General features: G+C 51.2%; 1 protein-coding gene across 4 annotated transcripts in view; it reads left to right on the top strand.

Moving 5' to 3' along the window:
• RFTN1 (raftlin, lipid raft linker 1) overlaps nt 1-22,760 on the top strand; it is a 227,134-nt gene that overhangs the window by 159,618 nt on the left and 44,756 nt on the right. For all 4 annotated transcript variants that reach the window (XM_061425251.1, XM_061425241.1, XM_061425259.1 and 1 more), the window contains 2 exons: nt 4,061-4,264; nt 18,094-18,209. In XM_061425251.1, the coding sequence (XP_061281235.1) occupies nt 4,061-4,264; nt 18,094-18,209 (320 nt within the window). The remainder of the gene's footprint in view (nt 1-4,060; nt 4,265-18,093; nt 18,210-22,760) is intronic.

Below are 22,760 nucleotides of genomic sequence, written 5' to 3'. Positions count from 1 at the left end.
CACGCTGCACCCACGCCGGAAGTGGCGTCTCCCCTGCCCCCGGCACCTGGCTGGGCCCGAGGCCCTCCTCCCTCTTGCCCCGTGGTGCCCACCGCCCCGCCTTCCCAGTGTAACCTTTGGCCCCAGCCCTCCTGCTGTGTCCGCAGCCGACCAGAGCCCCTGCCCAGCCCAGCTCCCAGGCCAAGTCTGATGCCCACTTGTCCCTCCACCCCAGCTGATGTGCCAGCCGGCTCCTTCTCCCTGTCCAGCCCAGGGAGCTCATGCTTTCAGCCCGACTCTGAGACCCCCTCCTTCCTGCCGCCTGGAGGTCCCCGGGGCGCCAGGACCCCGTCAGCTCAACCCACGGGTCGCCGTCTCTCGGGGGCCCCAGCTGCAGACTGCAGGCGTCCGTCCCGTGCCTGTGTCCCTACTGCCGGGCACCCACCTCAGACCCGGGCATCTACCTTCTTCCTCCTCGTTCACTTAGCAGGCCTGGCTGGCAGCGCCCAGCTGGCCCCAGCTGCAGGCACCCCGTCCCCCCCCCGCCCCGGCCGCTTGCGCTTTTCTGGCTGAGGTCAGTCCAGCGAATGCAGGTGCAACCCCGGCCGTGTTTTCTAGACTGCCGCCTTTTCTGGACACCGAGGGTCTAAATGGCACCAGATTAGCCACCCCCCCCCCCCCCGCGGTGTGCAAGGGGGTCAGAGGAGATGAGACAGAAAGAGAAATACAAGATAGAACCGTCTCGAAGCTGCTTGGGTGCCCTGCCAGGCCCAGCCTGCAGCTGTCCTCGAAACATTCTCAGAAACAATGCCTTCCCCCTCCTTGGGGACTCTGTCCCGTGTCTGGAAAAATCCTCTCGCTGGGGTCAGGGCAGAGTCAACGGAGCAGCTGAGAAAATGTAAACACACTTGGTCTTCTTTGTGGAATCCCTGGTGACCGCTCCCGTGAGGACGTGTACTGGAGAGCCGGAATATTAAAACATCAAAGGGCGTCGTTTGGGGACAGTTTCTCTTGGCTGGTTTCCAGGTGAGGACTGTGGTCAGGGAGCCGGCGGGACAGAGGCGTTTACTGCAGGGCTGGGCATCTGAAGTAGGTTTTTTCTCATGCTTTGGAGACTCTTGATTCCAACAGCCTTCCCCTTTTCCTTCCCGAAAAGTTTATTTCTGTCGCTGGCTCCGGCCCTGCTCCCCGGGGAGGACCCAGATGGAGAGCTGGGCGCGCTGTCAGCACCCCGCTGCCGGCCCGGTCTGCAGGCTCTGTCTCTGCGGCCCCCGGCCTGCACCCGCCTTCTCCTTCCGCCTTCCCCTTTTCTGTTTCATCGTGCACGTGGGAAGGCCGTGGCTCTGTCTAGCCATGTGACTGGGGGTCCTCCTGTGTGATCAGGTGGTTGGGCTGCTTCTCAGTTCCCCTTGCAGAGGCTGTGGCTTCTTTTTCTTCTTAGTCTGTGTGCCCTTGGGCTTGCCTGATCGGAGCCGAGCGCTGTGACACTTGCTCTGGCCCACCTTGGGGGTCACCTGAGGACAGCTTCCCTAGCCTCTGCCTATAGGTGTTCTCTGGAATGGTCAGGTGCCCCAGGCATTAATGCCCCAGGAATGGCCTCAATCGCTGAGGACAGATGCCCGCCTTCCTTGCCCCTCATAGGGCAACACGCGACATCTCGGGTCCCCAGTAACCTGCTAGTGGATGCCTGCCTTGGCTTTTATCTCCTCCTTGTTTCTTATCCCTGCTCCCTCACTCTTATTGTCTGGGATTACTCCCCAAAGAAACAGCTTGCACCCCAAAGCTTATAGGGTCTGCTTTTGAAGAGATGAAGTCAAGGCCTGGCTCCCACTCTTCCCTTTCAACAGCTGCAGCTCTTACTTGAACCCCCAACTCCTTGGACTGGAAAAGGGCACTTCCTGTCCCACCCCCCAGCCCTAATCCCCTTGCTTGATTCTCTATAAACCTTTCTCGGCATGACACCACAGCTAACGCTTGTATTTGAAAGTCACAAAATAGGGGATCGCTAGCTCCATATACCAAGAGCTGATTTCTCCCCTGAAAGCACTTGCCGACTGCCTTTTCCGATGGCTTCCTGAGTCAGGGAAGTGGACCGAGAAAGTACTATGGGGTGGGGACGAGGCACAGGCCAGCACTGGTTGTTGGAGAGCCGGGTGGCTGTTTGTGAAGACGCGTCCCCTCCTTCCTCATTGATTCTAGCCCCTGGATTGCTCGGAACGGCCTGCCCGTCGGCGTTACTGTTGCTGACAGCAAAGTCTTTGGCCCAGAATTGCTCCCTGAGGTCTCTGCTGGCACTTACTCAGGTGGGTAAGTGCCACCTGAGCGGAAAGACTCTCTTTGTCCCAGAATACAGTCGTCCTGTGAGATAACTTGAGATGCTACGTGGAGAAACGTTTTTGGTGTGAAAATGCCTCACCGTTTGCTCCTGTTTGTGGCAAATGGTAACGGTGTCCCTTATGGTCGTGAAGCTCCATTTCCTGTTTAAGCACACTTATCTAGATAAAGGAAAGTGGATCCATTTTCAAAGGTCATGTATTTGGAGACTGGAAAACTGGGAAATAAACATGGGATGCAGTGTCCCAGAATGTGGGGTCCAGGCAAGGTGTCTCCTACAGGGAGTGTGTGGGTGTCCTTTATCCTTTTTGCTAATGTCAGCCATTGTTTATGACCTTTAGAATATTTCTTTGGAAGGAGGGTGGGGATTTTCTTATCTGAATCGATATTTTTGGCAACCAAAGCATGTTCCTGAGTGGCCTGTGTAAGCAAAGCTTTTTAAGCGGGGTGAATTCTTGGTTGCTCGACTAAATTGAGTAACACAAAAATAGACCTTCAGCCTTAGATTGAAATTCCACGTATTTGCTTCCGGAGGCTGAGGCTGCTCACTCGTGGCCGGCCGCACGTAGGGCGGGAGGCAAGGGTCAGCTGCCGGGTGGCAGTGAGCATCGATTTTTACAGAGCCCAGCCATAAAGGAAGGCCGGGGAAGCTGCGCCTTACTCTGAGGGCCCATTGGCTGTTGGAGCAACCTTATCACTCCACGCAGGAACCCTCATTTACTGGAGTGAATTTATTTTTACATTTCAGTGATGTATTTTTGATGTCCTTGATTAAGTATTATGCGTTCGGCCCCAGGAAACACCACTGCAGTTTATAAATAGTGAATTCAGGGAGGTGCAGAGCTCCTGGAATTACGGCAGTATTTTTGATTTTATGTGCCTCTGTGCATTTCCTTTAAAAGAAAAAGAAAAAACAGATCAGCTCTTGCCCCAAAACATGTCTGCTTTTTCTTCTAAAATACCCCTTTGTATGAATTTCTAGAAATGTCTACTATATCCTTCTTTCAAACACCTAACCATACAAATTGATCCCAGCTAACAGCTGTTCATCATATGTCATATTCAGAACTGAGTCCTGCTGACTAAAAAACGCACAGCGTCAGAGTTGCGAGTTAAGTTTTATTGGGGACAGAATGAGGACTTAGCCTGGGAGACAACATTTCCGATAGCCCTGAAAAACGGCTCCAGGGAGGTAGGAGGAGAGGTCAGTGTAACATACGATTTTTGTGAAGGAGATATGTGTGGTCAGTCACACCTTTTGGGTAGAGGCTTGCTGCCAGCGACAAGGAGCAGATGTCACCAGGAACGATTTTAGTCCTTTTCTCGATTTGAGGAGATACAAGAATTAGGCTCATAAAATGCTCTCTTGAAAATACCTATCTAAAGGCTTAACCTGCCAGTTTTTCTCAGAGCACAGAGTACCCCTTTCCTGGTCTCCGTTCGGAATGCCTCTCGGGGTATTGAAGGTCCGTGGCTGCAGTGGCCGAGGACTTCATCATCGTGGGAGCAGATGACAAGGGCCGGCCTTCTGTTGGCAGTCCCCGTGGGACTCGGCCTTCGAGGTCCGTGTCACTTTCAAGGCTGCCTAACGTGCTGCTTGGGTCTTCCTGTTAGGCGACATGCAGCCTAGCAGAATGCTGGCCTGTGATGCCCTGCCTGCAGGTTCCTGTTAGATCGCGTCCAGCCCGATAAGGCAGTTTGTCACTGTTTAACTTCCCGTCTCCCGTTCTCTCTATGCATCCCGCAGAAATGGAGATCTTTGCCCTTTTCAACAAACCGAAGAGCCATCAGAAGTGCCGGCAGTATTACCCTGTCACCATTCCTCTCCGGGTCTCCAAGAACGGCCCAACGGTCTGCGGTCTGGACGCCAACTGGCTGGAGCACATGAGCGACCACTTCCGGAAGGGCGGCGTCCTGGTGAATGCGGTCTCCTCGCTTAGCTTGGTCCACGGTAAGGACCACATCCCCGCCCCACCCCCCATCAAGTGGCCCTCCTGAACTCTGCTTCTCACGCCTGTCATCTCAGCCCACCTTCAGAACCACCCTCCCCCAATTCGAGTAAGTTCCGCGGGTTTGATTTCAATTCACACATCTGGAGGAGTCGTCCACAAAAGCCCACACCGGTGCTCGCCCAGCCCCTCCAGGAGTCAGCCAGGTCTATGCTAACACCACGGAGAAGGGGAGGGGCAGTTTCATTTCATCATGGTGGCCTCCGTTGAGATTGCTTTTAAAGCCTTTTAAAGAGATTATTCCTGGGGTTTGTTAATTACCCCCTAGGATCCTGCCGCTCTGAAAGTGCAAATTGTTTGTAGACATCATTACAGTTTGAAGTAACAGTAGCAGCACCTTGGAATTAACAGCAGAGGAGTGAACTGAACAGCTGGGTTTCTGTAAACTCCGTCGGGATGCACGCTGCTCCCGGGTCTCACTGCACCCAGCGGCCCTGCCGGTAATGGGTTCTCTCTGGGGGTTTGCTGCTCAGGCAGCAGTATTGGTGTCAGCTCCTCTGAGGCAGAGAGAAAGCTTGCCCCAAATGGGTAAATGTGTCAAGCAAAGAAGGAGTTTTCAAGCTAACGCGAAGGTGGGTTGAGTCGCTAGGGTGCATCGAAACCCAGAGACCATTTGGGGCGTGGGGCCAGCCTGCCAGCGCGTGTGGATCTTGAGGGCTGCCAGTCAGCAGGATTCTTGAGCAAGTGAAATGTAAAGTAACACCGAATCCGTTGATCCCAGTGAAACCTGGCAGGGGGCACCGACATTGAGCAGTTTTCTCTCTAAAAATTGGCAGAGTCAGGAACAGAGATTGGATTCTGTGTTATTTGCAATCCTTGAGCTGCTAGCAAACATCCCCGGAAGAGGCATCGGTCTGAATTCTGAGTGTCTGTGCGTGTAGTCATCCAAAACCTCAAGAACGTTGTCGAGTACGAGCCAGTCTTGTCCAGTGCAAGTCCTGTGCCACTGCCCAAATAGCAACGTCTAATGGTAACGAGTCCACGGAGCAGCAGCAGGCACTGCAGAGTACCGTGGGCCACAGCCACTTGTGGATGGAAGCAGGATATGAGATAGGAGATGAGTGGGCCACTGGGACTTGAAGATATTCTGTGTCTGTGCCACCAGCCGCGAGTGGCCACTGACCACTGGGGTGTGGCAAGTAAGCCTGAGAAACTTAATTTTTAATTTATTTAATTTTTATTAGTTTCCATTTCAGTAGCCATATGAGGCTCTCAGCTGGTGTATTAGTGCAATTCTAAAGCGTATTTTCTTTCTTTTTTAAATAACTATTTGTTTTCACTGCGCTGGGTCTTCGTTGCTGCGTGCAGGCTTTTTCTAGTTGCAACAGGCGGAGGCTCCTCCTAGTTGGGCTTCTCTGGGTGTGTGGGCTTCGCTTGTTTCAGAGCACGGGCTCCAGGGTGCGCAGGCCTCCGTCCCTGTGGCTCGCGGGCCTCGGTCCCTGTGGCTCGCGGCCCTCAGTCCTTGTGGCTCACAGGCTTAGTTGCCCCACAGCATGTGGAATCTTCCTGGACCAGGGACGGAACCTGAGTTCCCTGCCTTGGCAGGCGGATTCTTAACCACTGGACCACCAGGGAATTCCTAAAGTATTTTTCATTAATACAACTAAGGAAGAGTCAGTTCTGTCCCCTGGCGACAAGGTCAGTAATCTCCCTGGGCACCAGGAGGCCTTCCCTGGGTGCTGGCAGAGTTCTTGCAAGCTGGGGGCTGTGCTGGCTGGCTGGAGACGCACCATCCGACCCCAGGGTACGTGCTCAGAGCAGACGGTTACAGCCTCGTTCACCGGCGTTGGAGGGCCCGGCGGGGACCCTTTGCCTCCTGCTTCCGCCGGGACACCCCGTCATGCCTCTCCGGGCACGCAGCGACGGCTCCTTTTAGCTCCTCCGGGGGCCAGAGAGGCTCTGTGGCTACGCATGGTTTTAAGTCTCCGCCTGGGAAACTGAGGGTTGGTTGTACTAGCATCTTAAAGATGGGCAGGGAGGCGTGGGGGCCAGGAGCTGCCCGGGCAGCTGCTGGGCCTGCTCCACCTGGGGGGAACTGGGGCTTCGGAGGGGAGGTTTTGTCTTTGGCCCTTTGCCTGTCAGGAGCCAGCCAAGCCCCGAGAGAAGACACCACGAATATGCAAGTCTGTGCAGCCTTCAGTGCCTGTCTGGCTGTCGAGCTTCAGCCGTCCAGGCTGCGTTCTCACCTCCACTCCTCCCCTCGCGTCACTCTCCAGCCTTGAGTCCAGAAACAGACAGCGCATGCAGTCTTTCTTCACATCTGACTTGAGTGTTAGAAATGCCGTTACAGCCTCCCTTGGCTTCAGCTGCATGAAATCCAGCCTTCCCGCCTTGAAGACAGAACATGAAATTTCCTCTGGCACGTGAGTGGGAAGCCTTGCGCTGAGCCCTCGGCATCTCCACAGCAGGGCTGCCCTCGAGTCCTGCTCCCCCGGCTGCGTGTCCCTGTCCCTGGAATGCATGCAGACTCCTCACGTCAAAATGAATCTAAACCCACTCAGCATTCCGACAGGCTTTCTTCCCGACGATTTTGATGGGGTGGTTTTGATGGGATGTTTTGGGGGGTGACCTGGGAGCAGAATTTACTGGGTGAGGGAGTTTCTGCCCTGGAAAAGCCCAGGCTTCCCGTTGGCCAGGGAGGAAATACGTTCTTTTCCCAGAATTAAAAAAAAAAAAAAAGCAAGCTAATCATCATTATAATAGGAACCTATTTCTAGTAGGATAATTAGTGTCCTTACAAATAAACCTGGCAGAGCCGGGAGCACGTCTTTAAGCTGTTCACCATCTGGGAAAAAAAGCACCAGTCTTCTGAACTGGATATTTGTGCTTCAAAATATTTTCCACAACGTTATAAAATGCCTGAGAACTTTGTCCCATAAATTAGGTGATGTTCAGCTCAAAAAGTTCAGTTCAGTCACTCAGTCGTGTCTGACTCTTTGCAACCCCATGGACTCCAGCACGCCAGGCCTCCCAGTCCATCACCAACTCCCAGAGTTTACTCAGACTCATGCCCATCGAGTCAGTGATACCATCCAGCCATCTCATCCTCTCTCGTCCTCTTCTCCTCCCACCTTCAGTCTTTCCCAGCATCAGGGCTTTTCCAGTGAGTCAGCTCTTCACATCAGGTGGCCATAGTGTTGGCATTTCAGCTTCAGCATCAGTCCTTCCAATGAATATTCAGGACTGATCTCCTTTAAGATGGACTGGTTGGATCTCCTTGCAGTCCAAGGGACTCTTAAGAGTTCTCCAACACCACGGTTCAAAAGCATCAATTCTTCGGCACTCAGCTTTCTTTATGGTCCAACTCTCAGATCCATACGTGACTTCTGGAAAAACCATGGCTTTGATTAGACGGACCTTTGTTGGCGAAGTAATGTCTCTGATTTTTAATATGCTGTCTAGGTTGGTCATAACTTTTCTTTCAAGGAGCAAGCGTCTTTTAATTTCATGGCTGCAGTGACCATCTGCAGTGATTTTCAGATCAGATCAGTCGCTCAGTCGTGATCGACTCTTTGCGACCCCATGAATCGCAGCACCCCAGGCCTCCCTATCTGTCACCAACTCCCAGAGTTCACTCAGGCATCAGTCAGTGATGCCATCCAGCCATCTCATCCTCTGTTGTCCCCTTCTCCTTTTGCCCTCAATCCCTCCCAGCATCAGAGTCTTTTCCAATGAGTCAACTCTTGATTTTGGAGCACCCCCAAAATGAAGTCTGTCACTGTTTTCACTGTTTCCCCATCTATTTGCCATGAAGTGATGGGGCCAGATGACATGATCTTAGTTTTCTGAATGTCGAGCTTTAAGCCAACTTTTCAAGAATCCAGTTAAGACTCCTGTTTTTGCGTCTTTACCTCGCAGCACACAGAAAGGCTTGTATTGTCCTCGTGTTTGAGCTTCTGCTCGTGCCTCCCAGGCTCCTCTTCCTAAGAACGAGCAAATGTCCTGGGCTGGGAAGGCTGTGCTCTTGTCTCTGGGGAACTTCCAGTATGGATTAAAGGGGCGCCTGGTGATGGTCCCAGGGCCCTGGCAGTTCCCGTGCGCTGGTGCGTTCTCAGGAGCCCACATACCAGCTCATCTGGTCTTGGGTACCGTCATCGTGTCTATAGAAATGGAGGCACAGAGAGGTTATGTTGTTGCTGTGGGTCCTCGCCACTGATTGGCAAGAAAGAGGTCAGAAGAAGGGGAGAGGGGAGTAGAGGAGGAAAGAGGAGGCGGCTGCCACGCTGGCTAGGGGTTGAGCCCGTGGGGAGAGGGGAGCTGCCCTTGGCGGGGAGGGAGTCCCGGGGATGCCCAGATGGCAGGATGGCCAGGCTTGCAGAAACACTGCAGCCAGTGAGATGAAGGCCAGAGTCCATACTTCTCGAGGGTGGGCGATGCCAGCGGGGTGACCCTCTGCGGAGCTGGCGGCCGCTGGGGACTTGGGCGGGTACCAGAAGTCTGGGGTAGGGAGACCCACCCAGAGCTTGTTTCCCACTAAGGGCTCCCAGGCCTGCGGAGTCCCAGCCGCCATCACTGGGGGAGGGGCCGCCCTCTGGGTGGGGGGAGGGGCCACCCTCGCTGGGGGAGGGGGAGGGGCCGCCTCACTGGGGGAGGGGGAGGTCCCGCCCTCGCTGGGAAGCAGCCGCTGCCCCGTCCTTGCCCCACCGTCACCTCCCTTTGTCCCCCTGGCCTTGGCCTTGCTCTGCGTCCCTCTTGCCCTCCCCTTGGCCTCACCCGTGGCCCCGTCCGGGCCCTCCCCTTTCTCCTCCCTGACCCCCTGACCCCTGACCCTCTCTCTACCCCCAGCCTCTTCTCCCTGCCCTCACCCTCATCCGGCCTCTTGCCTCTGGCAGCATCATCTGTGTAGCCTATATGTACTTGTCCCCACCATTTCTAAAATGTCCTTTGCAGCCCGTTGTCCAAACCAGATTCCAGTCCAGCAGCAAGCGCCACGTACAGTGACCACATCCTCAATTCTCTTTGACCTGAGGGAGCTGTTCTTCAGGACCCTGCCTTCTTCAAATTAACCTAGCCCCTCAGACTGTCCCGCATTCTGGATTTCTCCAGCCAGTGCCTCATGGTGGTATCTTATTTCTCCCACCTCTATCACCTATAAACTGGAATTTAGTTCTAAGACCTTTTACTAGGATACATTCCGGATGCTGTTGTGCTTTAAAAGCTCCGTCACATCGGGTGACACGTGGTACCTGGACGGCCCTCCTTTCCTGCCTCTGAAGTTTGGGTTTTCCTTAAGACTCTCTGATGCCCCAGCTTCATGTCATCCAAATAACATTTGGTATTTAGACCACATTTTTGATGCCTAGAATAAGCCAGATTGCCTTATATTTGCAAAATACATATGTAAAAAACATGTGCATATTCCAAATAAAATATACATAGGGACACATATTGTAGGCAGACATATTTTTTTACCTTTTTATTTTGCACTGAGTGTAGCTGATGAACATATTTTTTTACCTTTTTATTTTGCACTGAGTGTAGCTGATGAACATATTTTTTTACCTTTTTATTTTGCACTGAGTGTAGCTGATGAACAGTGCTGTGATAGGTTCAGGTGAACAGTGAAGAGACTCAGCCATACATAGACATGAGCTGTTCTCCCCTAAACTCCTCTCCCGTCCAGGCTGGAGGCAGACATATTTGCAAGTCCCTTGGCAGAGCCTGCTTCCTATGCTTCTTAGCGTCCCAGTGTGTATACCCTGTGGTCTGTATGCAGAAAGCAAGCGATAAAGGTTTTCAGGTGCTGCTCGGTGATTGAGTGCTGAGGAGGGCCAGGTTGGGCTGTGCCTCCCCAGGGCCCTGCAGACTGGGGGAGCAGCGGAGGGTGAGGTTGCAGTGTGTTCACGGCCACTCCCTTGGCCGGCCGCAGGCTCCAGGCATGTTGGCTTCATGTTTGCAGGCATGGCTTCGATTTCAGAAGAGCTGCTGAATAAAGCAGAGGGTTTCACTAAGATTTCATTTAGGCTATGAATGCATTTTCTTCTCTATCCACGGCATGTCTTTAACTAAACGTTTTCCTGCAGTATAGCCCACATAGAGACACCTACACAGATCCTGAGCTCAGTGGGTTTTCACAAGGTGAGTGCACCTGTGTGACCAGCCCCAGATCAACAAACAGAGCATCCCAACCCATCAGAGTCGCTCTCACAGCCTCATAGTGCCTCTCTCCAGGCAACGGCAGTGCTGGTTGGAAGCGTCATGGATGGGCGTGAACTTTGTATGGGTGGAGCCTGCCCTTCTTGTGTTTGGCTTCTTCCCAGCATTCTCTTTGTGACATTCATCCCCATTTTTACACATCATTCACGTCATTTTTTCTCACTGCTGTATGTGCTCTCTTGTGTTGATAGATGCAGTGTATCCATTTACAAGCATGTTCTTGGTCTTTCTTTGCTCCCTGTGGGAAAGGATGGCTTCTGCACAGCTTTGGTCCCCAGCAGAAGCTATAAGGCCATCTCACTGCAACTCCACTGGGATGCACCCAAAACACACAGGCGGGGAACACAGCCTCGTGGTCAGAGCACGCCCACTCTATGAGACCAGGCTCTGAGGCTGTCCGTCACCCACCACCGGCCAGAGAGAGCTCTGGCACATCCTTGTGGTAGCAAAATTCTGTCAGCTCTTGAAAAAACAAAGGCTTTGGAATCAAGCAAACCACATTCGGATCGAGATTGGCCCTTGTGTACACTTGAATGTGGACATGTGACTTCAGTCCTGTAGCTTCCTTCCATGTTCTCACCACTCAGAGGGAAACATAAGCCTTGCAGAACTGTGGAGAGGATTCACTGAGAAGCCATGGACGTGCCTGGCAGAGGGCCTCCTAGCCGGCATGCACCAGATCAGGGCACTTCCTCCCCATCTGGGCATCTGGTCAGGGAAATGACACAACTTGCAGTCTGACACTTATGGGCACTGAATCGGGGTTCCGCCTGCTCTGGATTATTCACCGCTTCCAACAGGGACTGCAGGAGGGAAGGCAGGCAGGTTGAGAGCAGCTGTGAGGGCTGGAGGAGCCGCAGAGGCGGACGCTGTGGTGTGAATCAGGAGTGGCATGCACCGTTGCCCAGATGGGGTGATTCTATTTGCAGAGGGGTTGCATATCCGTATAACCCAGGCAGGTAGGGCTGAGAGGTTGGTACAGGCCACTCCTGGAACCAAGGTGGTGCCATGATCGCCATCCTGGTAGGGAGAAGGGATATCGGGGCAAGAACATCTGGGATGCTAGCGACACCACCATGGGTAATTTAGACTGTCTTAGCGTGTTGTTGGATCGGCTCAAAAGTTCATTCAGGTTTTTCCATAACATGTTACAGACAGAGCAAATAAACTTTCCAGTTCAGTCACTCAGTCGTGTCCAACTCTTTGCAACTCCATGAACCGCAGCATGCCAGGCCTCCCTGTCCATCACCAACTCCGGGAGTTCACCCAAACACATGTCCATTGACTCGGTGATGCCATCCAACCATCTCATCCTCTGTCGTCCCCTTCTCCTCCCGCCTTTGATTTTCCCAGCATCAGGATCTTTTCCAATGAGTCAGCTCTTCGCATGAGGTGGCCAAAGTATTGGAGTTTCAGGTGCAACATCAGTCCTTCCAATGAACACCCAGGACTGACCTCCTTTAGGATGGACTGGTTGGATCTCCTTGCAGTCCAAGGGACTCTCAAGAGTCTTCTCCAGCACCACAGTTCAAAAGCATCAGTTCTTCCACACTCACCTTTCTTTATAGTCCAACTCTCACATCCATACATGACCACTGGAAAAACCATAGCCTTGACTAGACAGACCTTTGTTGGCAAAGTAATGTCTCTGCTTTTTAATATGCTGTCTAGGTTGGTCATAACTTTCCTTCCAAGGAGTAAACGTCCTTTAATTTCATGGCTGCAATCACCATCTGCAGTGATTTTGGAGCCTAGAAAAATAAAATCAGCCACTGTTTCCCCATCTATTTCCCTGAAGTGATGGGACCAGATGCCATGATCTTCGTTTTCTGAATGTTGAGCTTTAAGCCAACTTTTTCACTCTCCTCTTTCACTTTCATCAAGAGGCTTTTTAGTTTCTCTTCACTTTCTGCCATAAGGGTGGTGTCATCTGCATATCTGAGGTTATTGATATTTTTCCTGGAAATTTTGATTCCAGCCTGTGCTTCTTCCAGCCCAGTATTTCTCATGATGTACTCTGCATATAAGTTAAATAAGCAGGGTGACAACATACAGCCTTGATGTACTCCTTTTCCTATTTGGAACCAGTCTGTTGTTCCATGTCCAGTTCTAACTGTTGCTTCCTGACCTGCATACAGGTTTCTCAAGAGGCAGGTCAGGTGGTCTGGTATTCCCATCTCTTTCAGAATTTTCCACCGTTTATTGTGATCCACACAGTCAAAGGCTTTGGCATAGTCAATAAAGCAGAAATAGATGTTTTCTTGGAACTCTCTTGCTTTTTTGATGATCCAGTGGATGTTGGCAATTTGATCTCTGGTTCCTCTGCCTTTTCTAAAACCAGCTTGAACATCCGGAAGTTCACGGTTCACATATTGCTGAAGCCTGGCTTGGAGAATTTTGAGCATTACTTTACTAGCATGTGAGATGAGTGCAATTGTGTGGTAGTTTGAGCATTCTTTGGCATTGCCTTTCTTGGGGTTTGAATGAAAACTGATCTTTTCCAGTCCTGTGGCCACTGCTGAGTTTTCCAAAGTTGCTGGCATATTGAGTGCAGCACTTTTCACAGCATCATCTTTCAGGATTTGAAATAGCTCAACTCCATCCCCTCCATTAGCTTTGTTCGTAGTGATGTTTCCTAAGGCCCACTTGACTTCACATTCAAGGATGTCTGGCTCTAGGTGAGTGATCACACCATCGTGATTATCTTGGTCGTGAAGATCTTATTTGTGCAGTTCTTCTGTGTATTCTTGCCACCTCTTCTTAATATCTTCTGCTTCTGTTAGGTCCATACCATTTCTGTCCTTTATCGAGCCCATCTTGGCACGAAATGTTCCCTTGGTATCTCTAATTTTCTTGAAGAGATCTCTAGTCTTTCCCATTCTGTTGTTTTCCTCTTTCTTTGCATTGATCTCTGAGGAAGACTTTCTTATCTCTCCTTGCTATTCTTTGGAACTCTGCATTCAAATGGGTATATCTTTCCTTTTCTCCTTTGCTTTTCACTTCCCTTCTTTTCACAGCTATTTGTAAGGCCTCCCCAGACAGCCATTTTGCTTTTTTGCATTTCTTTTTCTTGGGGATGGTCTTGATTCCTGTCTCCTGTACAATGTCACGAACCTCCGTCCATAGTTCATCAGGCACTCTTATCAGATCTAGTCCCTTAAATCTATTTCTCACTTCCACTGTGTAGTCATAGGGATTTGATTTAGTTCATACCTGAATGGTCTAGTGGTTTTCCCTACTTTCTTCAATTTCAGTCTGAATTTGGCAATAAGAAATTCATGATCTGAGTCACAGTCAGCTCCTGGTCTTGTTTTTGCTGACTGTATAGAACTTCTTCATCTTTTGCTGCAAATATAATCAATCTGATTTTGGTGTTGACCATCTGGTGATGTCCATGTGTAGAGTCTTCTCTTGTGTTGTTGGAAGAGGGTGTTTGCTATGACCAGTGCGTTCTCTTGGCAGAACTGTATTAGCCTTTGCCCTGCTTCGTTCTGTACACAAAGCTAAATTTGCCTGTTACTCCAGGTGTTTCTTGACTTCCTACTTTTGCATTCCAGTCCCCTATAATGAAAAGGACATATTTTGGGGGTGTTAGTTCTAATGAACTTTTGGGCCAACCCAATAAAAGGAGAATAGTGACATTTTCTAGTGGAGCATACATCAGCCAGTTGTCACGACGTGTGTGTTTCAGGCTGGCCTTGGCAGAGGACTGGCATCAGGGTGGGCTGGAGGGAGCTTGCTTGGCAGGGTCTTCATGTCCCAAGGGCTGCAGAGGATGAGCAGTTTTCTCACAGCATTTACCTCTTGGGGGAGCGGGCGAGTCTCCTTTTCCCACACCCTCTTGTGTATCATAAGCTTGGAGAGCTAAGGTGGCCTTTTGCCCAAAGATCGGCATCAAATATTTATACAATGCCGGAGTGAACAGCTTCCTGTGCACAGTAGGGAAGCAGCTTTACTTTAATAAAAAATGCAGTAATAATAGAGTGTTTTCCATCGATGGAGGTGAGTTAACCTTTCTGCAGGCAGAGCCTCGCTCTGAGAGCGACCTTTCAATCCCAGCTCGAAGCGTGCGACAGCGAGGCTGAGCCGAGACGGTGATGGAGAGAGGACCGGGGGCTGAGGCCGTCCAAACAAGACGCTGTCTCAAAGCCCGGCTGTCTGCTCTCTGTGGCTCGTTGACTTTTTCCTGTTCCAGATGACCAGATTTTGACAGCCACTCTGAAGGTGCTGGGCAGTTAAGTGCGTGAATCAGCACTCTGGATTCAGGGCGGAGCCGTAGGCTGAGAGGCTGGAGGTGGCACCGAAGGAGGAGGATGGGGAACAAGGGCCTGGTTTGTTCCCGCTTCCCGCCCCCAAGCCTGGACCACACAGCCCTCCTCCCTGTGGGCGACGGAGGGGAGGCCAGGCAGGGGTTAGGAGAGCAAGCCCCTTCCCGCTGTGGACCTCAGCTGTGTCACGCTGGGCATTCTAATACTCGGAGGGCGTTTGGCACATTTAAAGGACTTGGAGGCTTACCGGTAAGGAGATCCGTAGGTGGAGACTTTGAAAATTGGGTGCTGTGTTGATACAGTGCTGAAGGGTCAGTGAGTATCTTCCGGTCCCAAGCACTCCCCAGGTCAGGACTAGGGAAAGCTTTATTCACGAGGGTCCGTAGGATGTCCCTACAGCGGCACCGTCTTCCGCCTGACCTGTGTTCCCCAAAACTGAAAAAGTGAGCCAGACTATTGCCCATGTGTGTCCTGGACCCCAAAAGACTTATAATGAGGTTCAGCCGAAGAGTAGTTCTGTTCTTTGTTGCTCACCTTAGTAAAATGTATCTTAGAAGGACATTGGACTTGGGAGGAACTTTTCAGCAGAGCAAATGAGAGAAGTAAGGTTAGTGCTTTTGCTAAGGCTTGTTGATAACAGACTATTGGTTTAGGAAAGAAAATTAATAGCAGAGCATGGTACTGATTAACCCACAGGGATCTTACTGGAAATGGAGTATTGTTTTCTCAGGTAGGAATAATATAAGAGGCTACTGTGCTCCAGGAATTCCCCTCAGAGCCGTGGATTGTTGAGTTGATCAGGCCCCTCTCTCACTCTGGAATAATCAGGAATATCCCCCAGGTATTCTTGGTCTCGAACTTCTCAAGTTTTGATCAAGCCTTGTAACGGTCAGTTATTGCCACGATGACGCTGTGTAACAAACCACTCCAAAGCGCTCGTATTTGCACGTTGGCTGGAGCAGTTTCTTTGAGGTAGCTGGGCCCAGTCTCAGGTCTGAGGGTCATCGGATCTAGGCTGTGCTCCACTGGGGCAGGCAAGCTGGGGCATGTCCTCTCAAAGTGGCCCAGACATGAGATCACGTTCAGCCGTGCCCGTGTTCCGCAAGCCTCTGCTTGCATCCCATCTGCTGAAATCCCACTGGCCGAGCAAGTCACCTGGGTCAGCCCCTGGTTGGCTGGTCTCCTCCCCACCACTGAGCTGACTCGGTCTTGACTCTCTTCTCACGATTCTGCTGCTCATCTGGCCCCTGGTGGGCCCTCATTCAGTCTGCAGTCCTAGTCGAGCTGTGTCTTCTCCCGTGAACTCTCAAACCCCGTGTTCCCAAGCGGCTGGCTTGCAGTTAGTTCATCTCTCTCCTCAGAGTGGAGCGTCCTGCTCTGAGAACTTCGGTCAGAAACAGCGGCACGGTTTCCTCCAACCCCGCGCGCCTCCTCTCCTAGCCCACTTTGTATTCTCATAGCATTTGCTTCCTTGGACCTTACGTCATCATCTCCCTGCAGGGGGAAGCTCTGTGGGAGCAGGGTCTTCATTTATCACCCGTGACCTCAAGGGCACCTGGTGCATAATAGACTGAAGGAGGCAGGGTCTCTGGAGTGAAAGAGGATGGACTTTTGTCTTTCAGGCTTCTTAGACCTTGCTAAGTTGTTCTCTGGAAAGGTTGTGCAGTTACAATTCCCTTCAGCGCAGGAAGCTTTTTCTGTACCATGAAGAGTGGTAAGCAGGGCCATCCATCTACTTGTTACTTATTTTGTTGTTGCAAATAAGACGCAGGTTTCTCATCCTGATGGCTTTTTTGGTTTTGCTCGTGAGGTCTGTTGGAAGTCAGGCGCTGACGGTCACTGTGTGTGTCCATCTGTCTGTCTTTTTGGGACTGCTGGACAGTGCAGGCAGTTTCTGAACGCCACTGTCACGTGGGGCTTTCTGGATTTGTCCCCCTTCCCTTCTGGATGAAGAAGAGATCACGTTCTTGTGTGAACTGCCCCTTTAAAGGAATTGTCCTTTATACCATTAAACACTTTTTATGTCTGTTGCTGTAACCAACCGCCGTGGACCGAGTGGCTTGAGCAGTAGATGTTTATTTTCTCATGGTTCAGGAGGCTGCACGTCCATGGTCAGGGGGCTGGCAAGTTCTGTTTCTGGTGAGGTCTCCTTTCCTGCCTTGCAGACGGCCACCTCTGTGTCTCCTATAGCCCTTCCTCTGCACATGGGTGGGGGGCTGGGGGCTGGGGGCTGCTCCAGTGTCCCGTCCTCTTCTTCTAAGGACTCCATGCCTCTTAGACTAGGGCCCAGCCTTATGATGTCACTGAACCTTAACTACTCCCGGAAAAGATCTATCTCCAAATATAGTCACTCTAGCGATCAGAGCATCAATGTCTGAGTTGGGAGTGGGGTTGGGGACGGAGCTCAGTCCAGGCGGGTGTGACAGAGCAGTGATTTGTACAGTACTGACCGGCAGGAACTCTGTGTCCCCACTCCCCCTTCACAGATAAGAGGACAGGCCCCTGAAAGGGTCATTTTCATTTTCCGACACAGCACGGGCCCAGCCACCTGCTTCTGAGTCCATTCCTCTATTCCACACAGCCCTTCATCTAAGTGGATCCAGGGCATTCAGGAGCCATTTACTAAATGCACCTCCTTGAAGGTCTTCTGCAGGAATGAGGATCCTGGGAGTATTTTTCTTGACCCTCTCATTGCCTGAGGCAGTTCTGAGTCGTTTAGTGTGTGTGATGTAGGATTGATGAATTATACAGAACTCAGAACCTTACCATTGATACGCCCAAGGAAACGTTTTCAGTGGTAAGTCATTTGGAAAAAGTCCCTCTTCCCCCAGATTTCACCTCCTGACGAGAGCGTCCTGTGCTCGGCACGCACATCACACAGTTGTCAAGGAACCAGCGCCTGTGGATCTGGTCTGCGAACCCAGAGCTGCCGTGTTACACCCAGCCCCTCTTCCGAATAATCTCTCTCCCCTCCATATAGTTTTCTCCTAAAAATTGTCCCTGAATGACTGTGTTTCCCTCCCAAATCCATTCTCCCCAGTGCTTCCTGACGGTGGAGCGTGAAAAGGAAGGTAAACGCGTGAAATCAAATGGTGATTGCTAACAATGAGATTTGGGCTCATAAAATCAAGGATATTATTCAAAACCGCGAGGTAAATGAGTCTCATTCATTCTGATGGGGCTAGACTCTACGGCTGTGTGTGCCTTCTTTAATTAACATGCTGAAAAGATGTTCTGATTGGGATTATTAATGAATGCAGTGAACATTTTCGCTGCTTGTGAGGCTTCTGCCACAGACAGTTTACAGCAACCACCCCCCCATCCCCCCGCTTTTTCTTTCTCCACAGATTCCTTGCACGACTTGACAGATGGAGTGTTCATCTTTGAAGCCGTTTCCACAGAAGACAGCAGAACCACGCAGGGCTACGATGCTATTGTAGTCGAGCAGTGGACGGTTCTGGACGTGAGTGTGGGGCTTGGCTGTGATGCTTTTGGTTTGGACCGTGGTGGTTTTATCCGCTCCCTCCTCCAAGTGAGGCTGCCCCTGGACAGCAGGTGGACTGCTGGACACCCTGAGGACCACTGTTGTCCTTGGGGACCCTCCTGTGCCCCCAAGGTGGGAGAGGGGCCCCCACTTTTCCCTTTCGGTAGAAAACACACATCGTGTGTGCCAGACCACCGGGCAGAAAAGATTCTTATTCACTCGTCTGAGAGGTCTAAGTGACGTAAGGGAGGTAGACACATGGTTTGTGGGCCCCGTAATAATGAGAGCATCATCATCACTGGAGCTTGACCCTCCGGCCCCCCTCTGACAGGAGGCCACAGAAATTTATACACCAGAACAAGTGGATATGCGCCTGTGCTCTGAACCTTCACGGTGAGTCTGTGAGTGAGTGCTGTGATGGCTTCCGTTTTACAGATGAGGAAACCGAGGCACCGAGCGGTTAGGTCCCTGGCCCGTTAGGTGCTGAAGGACGGCTTCGGCATGTTGACCCAAAAGGCCAGCAATCTGGGCTGTGGGCAGAGGAATTCCTCAAGCTGTGTTCTGCTGGGGTTTGGGAAGAGGTGGTACATTTCTGAGGTTTGCTGGTGTGGATTTTAAAGCTGTGAAACCGTGGACATTTTAGACCCGTCTCTCGCCCACCCAGCACCTGGGGTGATTGAAGCTAGGGGGCTGCTGTCTGAATGCTCTCAAGTCACCTTGGGAGCAGGCCAGGTCAGTGGGCTCAGGGGGGCCCCGCCAGATGGGACCACCTGTGCGACAGACGAGGAAGCGGCTCTCTGTGCAGAGTGGGGCACGGGGACCTGCCAGCCCTGTGCCAGCCGCTGCTGCTCCCAGCCCTTCAGCCTGCAGCCATCCTGAGCAGAGCTGCTGGGGGTAGCCTGCCTTGGAGCCAGGATGGGCAATAACTGCTCTCAGGTGTGGCAGAACAGAGTCCACGGAAAAGCTGTGATGATCAGAAACGGGAATCCCAGCATCACAGCAACCGGGCCAGTCAGGTTGGGGACCGAGAGTCCCACGGACATATGTAGAGAGGAAGGTGAGGAGTGGGTGGTGACCTGGTCTGCCAACCCCCTCCACCAGGGACCCCCACCTGACCTGGGTCCCCGTGGGCCTCCATGCACCTGACTGGAAACGGGGTGCCAAGGAAGTGAGACTCGAGAACGCAGAGTCCAGTGTGGGCAGTTCATGTCCCCGCCCCACTGTGGGGACCTTCCTCAGCTGTGAGACGGCGGTCCGTTCACCCAGCCCGCCTCCGAGAGTGGGTGCAGGCTCAGGGTGGTGGGACAGAGCGGGCGGCAGGTGGGCGATCTCAAGGACCATCCAGACGGGCCCGAGCTGGCCACCCGCCCCCACGTGCTGCAGCACCCACTGGGACACCGGGGCTGTGTCAACAAGTGGGGCGTGGCCGCCGCAGAAACACATGCGCGATTTTGCACATGCGCGATTGGCGGCAGCACCATGGGGACCCGCGTCAAATCCCTTGTTCTCCGCACATTAAAATGGCTATTAAAGGCGGACTTTGTGGTTTCTTCAGGAAAAATGGCTGGATGACAGCGATCCAGAACTGTCTACGAAAGTGGTTCTCAGAGTGTGGTTCCCGTGTCAGCAGTGGCAGCAGCCCTTGATGACGTGTTAGAAACGCAGATGCTCGGGCCCACCCTGGACCCAGCAAATCCGAAGCCCTGGGGGTGGCCCAGGGTGTTTTGTTGTTGTTGTTGCAGAGGGCGGGGTGGGCTTCCCTGGTGCCTCAGCGGGTAAAGAATCCACCTGCAATGGGGGAGACTCCGGTTCGATTCCTGGGTCCGGAAGATCCGCTGGAGAAGGGATAAGCTACCCACTCCAGTATTCTTGGGCTTCCCTGGTAGCTCAGATGGTAAAGAATCTGCCTACAGTGCAGGAGACCGGAGTTCAAGGTCTGGGAAGATCACCTGGAGGAGAGCGTGGCAACCCACTCCTCCAGTCTTCTTTCCTGGAGAATGCCATGGACAGAGGAGCCTGGCAGGCGACAGTCCACGGGGTCGCACAGAGTCAGGCACAAGTGAAGTGACTTAGTACGCATGCACAGTGGGTCTTAGTGGTGGGATGTGAGATCTAGTCCCTGACCAGGGATTGAATGCAGTCCCCTGCTTTGGGAGCATGGAGTCTTAGCTACTGGACTACCAGGGACATCCTGCCATTAGGGTTTTAACAAGCCCTCAAAGTGATTCTGAAGCTCACTCAGTTCTAAAGAACCAATGTCTGAAAGAACAGTACAGATGCTCCTTTCTCCAGACATCTATGGTAATGTGATATTTGATGAAAGTGATGGGAAAAGCATCCCAATGATTCATCCTTCTTCAGTGTTGGCAGTATTGAGATTTCAAAACGTGACCTTGATGTATAACTGGAGGGAATGCCTACAGTCTGAAATATCTGCTAGAGGGGGATATGGTTATAAACTCAAATAAGGACACGGTTGTCTTTTCTTCCCCCTTGTCCATTTTTTAAAATTATTATTATTTTTTTGATTGAAGTAGAGTTGATTTACAATGTCATGTTAGTTTCAGGTGTATAGCTAAGTGATTCAGTTTTATGTATATCCATTCAGTTCAGCCGCTCAGTCATGTCCGACTCTTTGTGACCTCATGACCGCAGCACCCCAGGCCTCCCTGTCCATCACCAACTGCCCGAGTTCACCCAAACCCACGTCCATCGAGTCAGTGATGCCATCCAACCGTCTCATCCTCTGTCATCCCCTTCTCCTCCTGCCCCCAGTCTTTCCCAGCATCAGGGTCTTTTCAAAGGAGTCAGCTCTTCATATCAGGTGGCCAAAGTATTAGAGTTTCAGCTTCAACATCAGTCCTTCCAATGAACACCCAGGACTGATCTCCTTCAGAATGGACTGGTTGGATCTCCTTGCAGTCCAAGGGACTCTCAAGAGTCTTCTCCAACACCACAGTTCAAAAGCACCTGTTCTTCGGCGCTCACCTTTCTTCACAGTCCAACTCTCACATCCATACATGACCACATGACCATAGCCTTGACTAGACAGACCTTTGTTGGCAAAGTAATGTCTCTGCTTTTCAATATGCTATCTAGGTTGGTCACAACTTCCCTTTCAAGGAGTAAGCGTCTTTTAATTTCATGACTGCAGTCACCATCTGCAGTGATTTTGGAGCCCAGAAAAATAAAGTCTGACACCCTTTCCACTGTTTCCCCATCTATTTCCCATGAAGTGATGGGACCGGATGCCATGATCTTCGTTTTCTGAATGTTGGGCTTTAAGCCAACTTTTTCACTCTCCACTTTCACTTTCATCAAGAGGCTCTTCAGTTCTTCACTTTCTGCCGTAAGGGTGGTATCATCTGCATATCTGAGGTTATTGATATTTCTCCCAGCAGTCTTGATTCCATCTTGTGCTTCCTCCAGCCCAGCATTTCTCATGATGTACTCTGCACAGAAGTTAAATAAGCAGGGTAACAATATACAGCCTTGACGTACTCCTTTTCCTATTTGGAACCAGTCTGTTGTCCCATGTCCAGTTCTAACTGTTGCTTCCTGACCTGCATACAGGTTTCTCAAGAGGCAGGTCAGGTGGTCTGGTATGCCCATCTCTTTCAGAATTTTCCACAGTTTATTATGATCCACACAGTCAAAGGCTTTGGCATAGTCAATAAAGCAGAAATAGATGTTTTTCTGGAACTCTCTTGCTTTTTTGATGGTCCAGAGAATGTTGGCAATTTGATCTCTGGTTCCTCTGCCTTTTCAAAAACCAGCTTGAACATCTGGAAGTTCACCGTTCACGTATTGCTGAAGCCTGACTTGGAGAATTTTGAGCATTACTTTACTAGCGTGTGAGATGAGTGCAATTGTGTGGTAGTTTGAGCATTCTTTGGCATTGCCTTTCTTTGGGATTGGAATGAAAACTGACCTTTTCCAGTCCTGTGGCCACTGCTCAGTTTTCCAAATTTGCTGGCATATTGAGTGCAGCACTTTCACAACATCATCTTGCAGGATTTGGAATAGCTCAACTGGAATTCCATCACCTCCACTAGCTTTGTTCGTAGTGATGCTTTCTAAGGCCCCCTTGACTTCACATTCCAGGATGTCTGGCTCTAGGTCAGTGATCACACCATCGTGATTATCTTGGTCGTGAGGATCTTTTTTGTACAGTTCTTCTGTGTATTCTTGCCACCTCTTCTTAATATCTTCTGCTTCTGTTAGGTCCATGCCATTTCTGTCCTTTGTTCTATATACTTTATATATACTTTTCATATTCTTTTCCTTTATAAGCTTACAGAATATAGTTCTCTGTTCCTCACAGTTGGTCCTTGTTAGTCCCAAACCCCTAATTTATCCCTCTCCCCTCCCCTTTAGTTTGTTTTCTATGCCTGTGGGTCTGTTTTTGTTTTGTATATAAATTTATTTGTGTCTTTTTAAAGATTCCACATATAAGAGATACCACATTTATCTTTGGCTTACTTCAGTTAGCATGATAATCTCTAGGTCCGTCCATGTTGCTGCAAATGG

The sequence above is a fragment of the Bos javanicus genome, chromosome 1 (assembly GCF_032452875.1).
Source record: "Bos javanicus breed banteng chromosome 1, ARS-OSU_banteng_1.0, whole genome shotgun sequence".
NCBI lineage: Eukaryota > Metazoa > Chordata > Mammalia > Artiodactyla > Bovidae > Bos > Bos javanicus.
The sequence above is the reverse complement of the archived record's forward strand: the minus strand, read 5'-3'. Positions and strand labels throughout refer to the sequence as shown.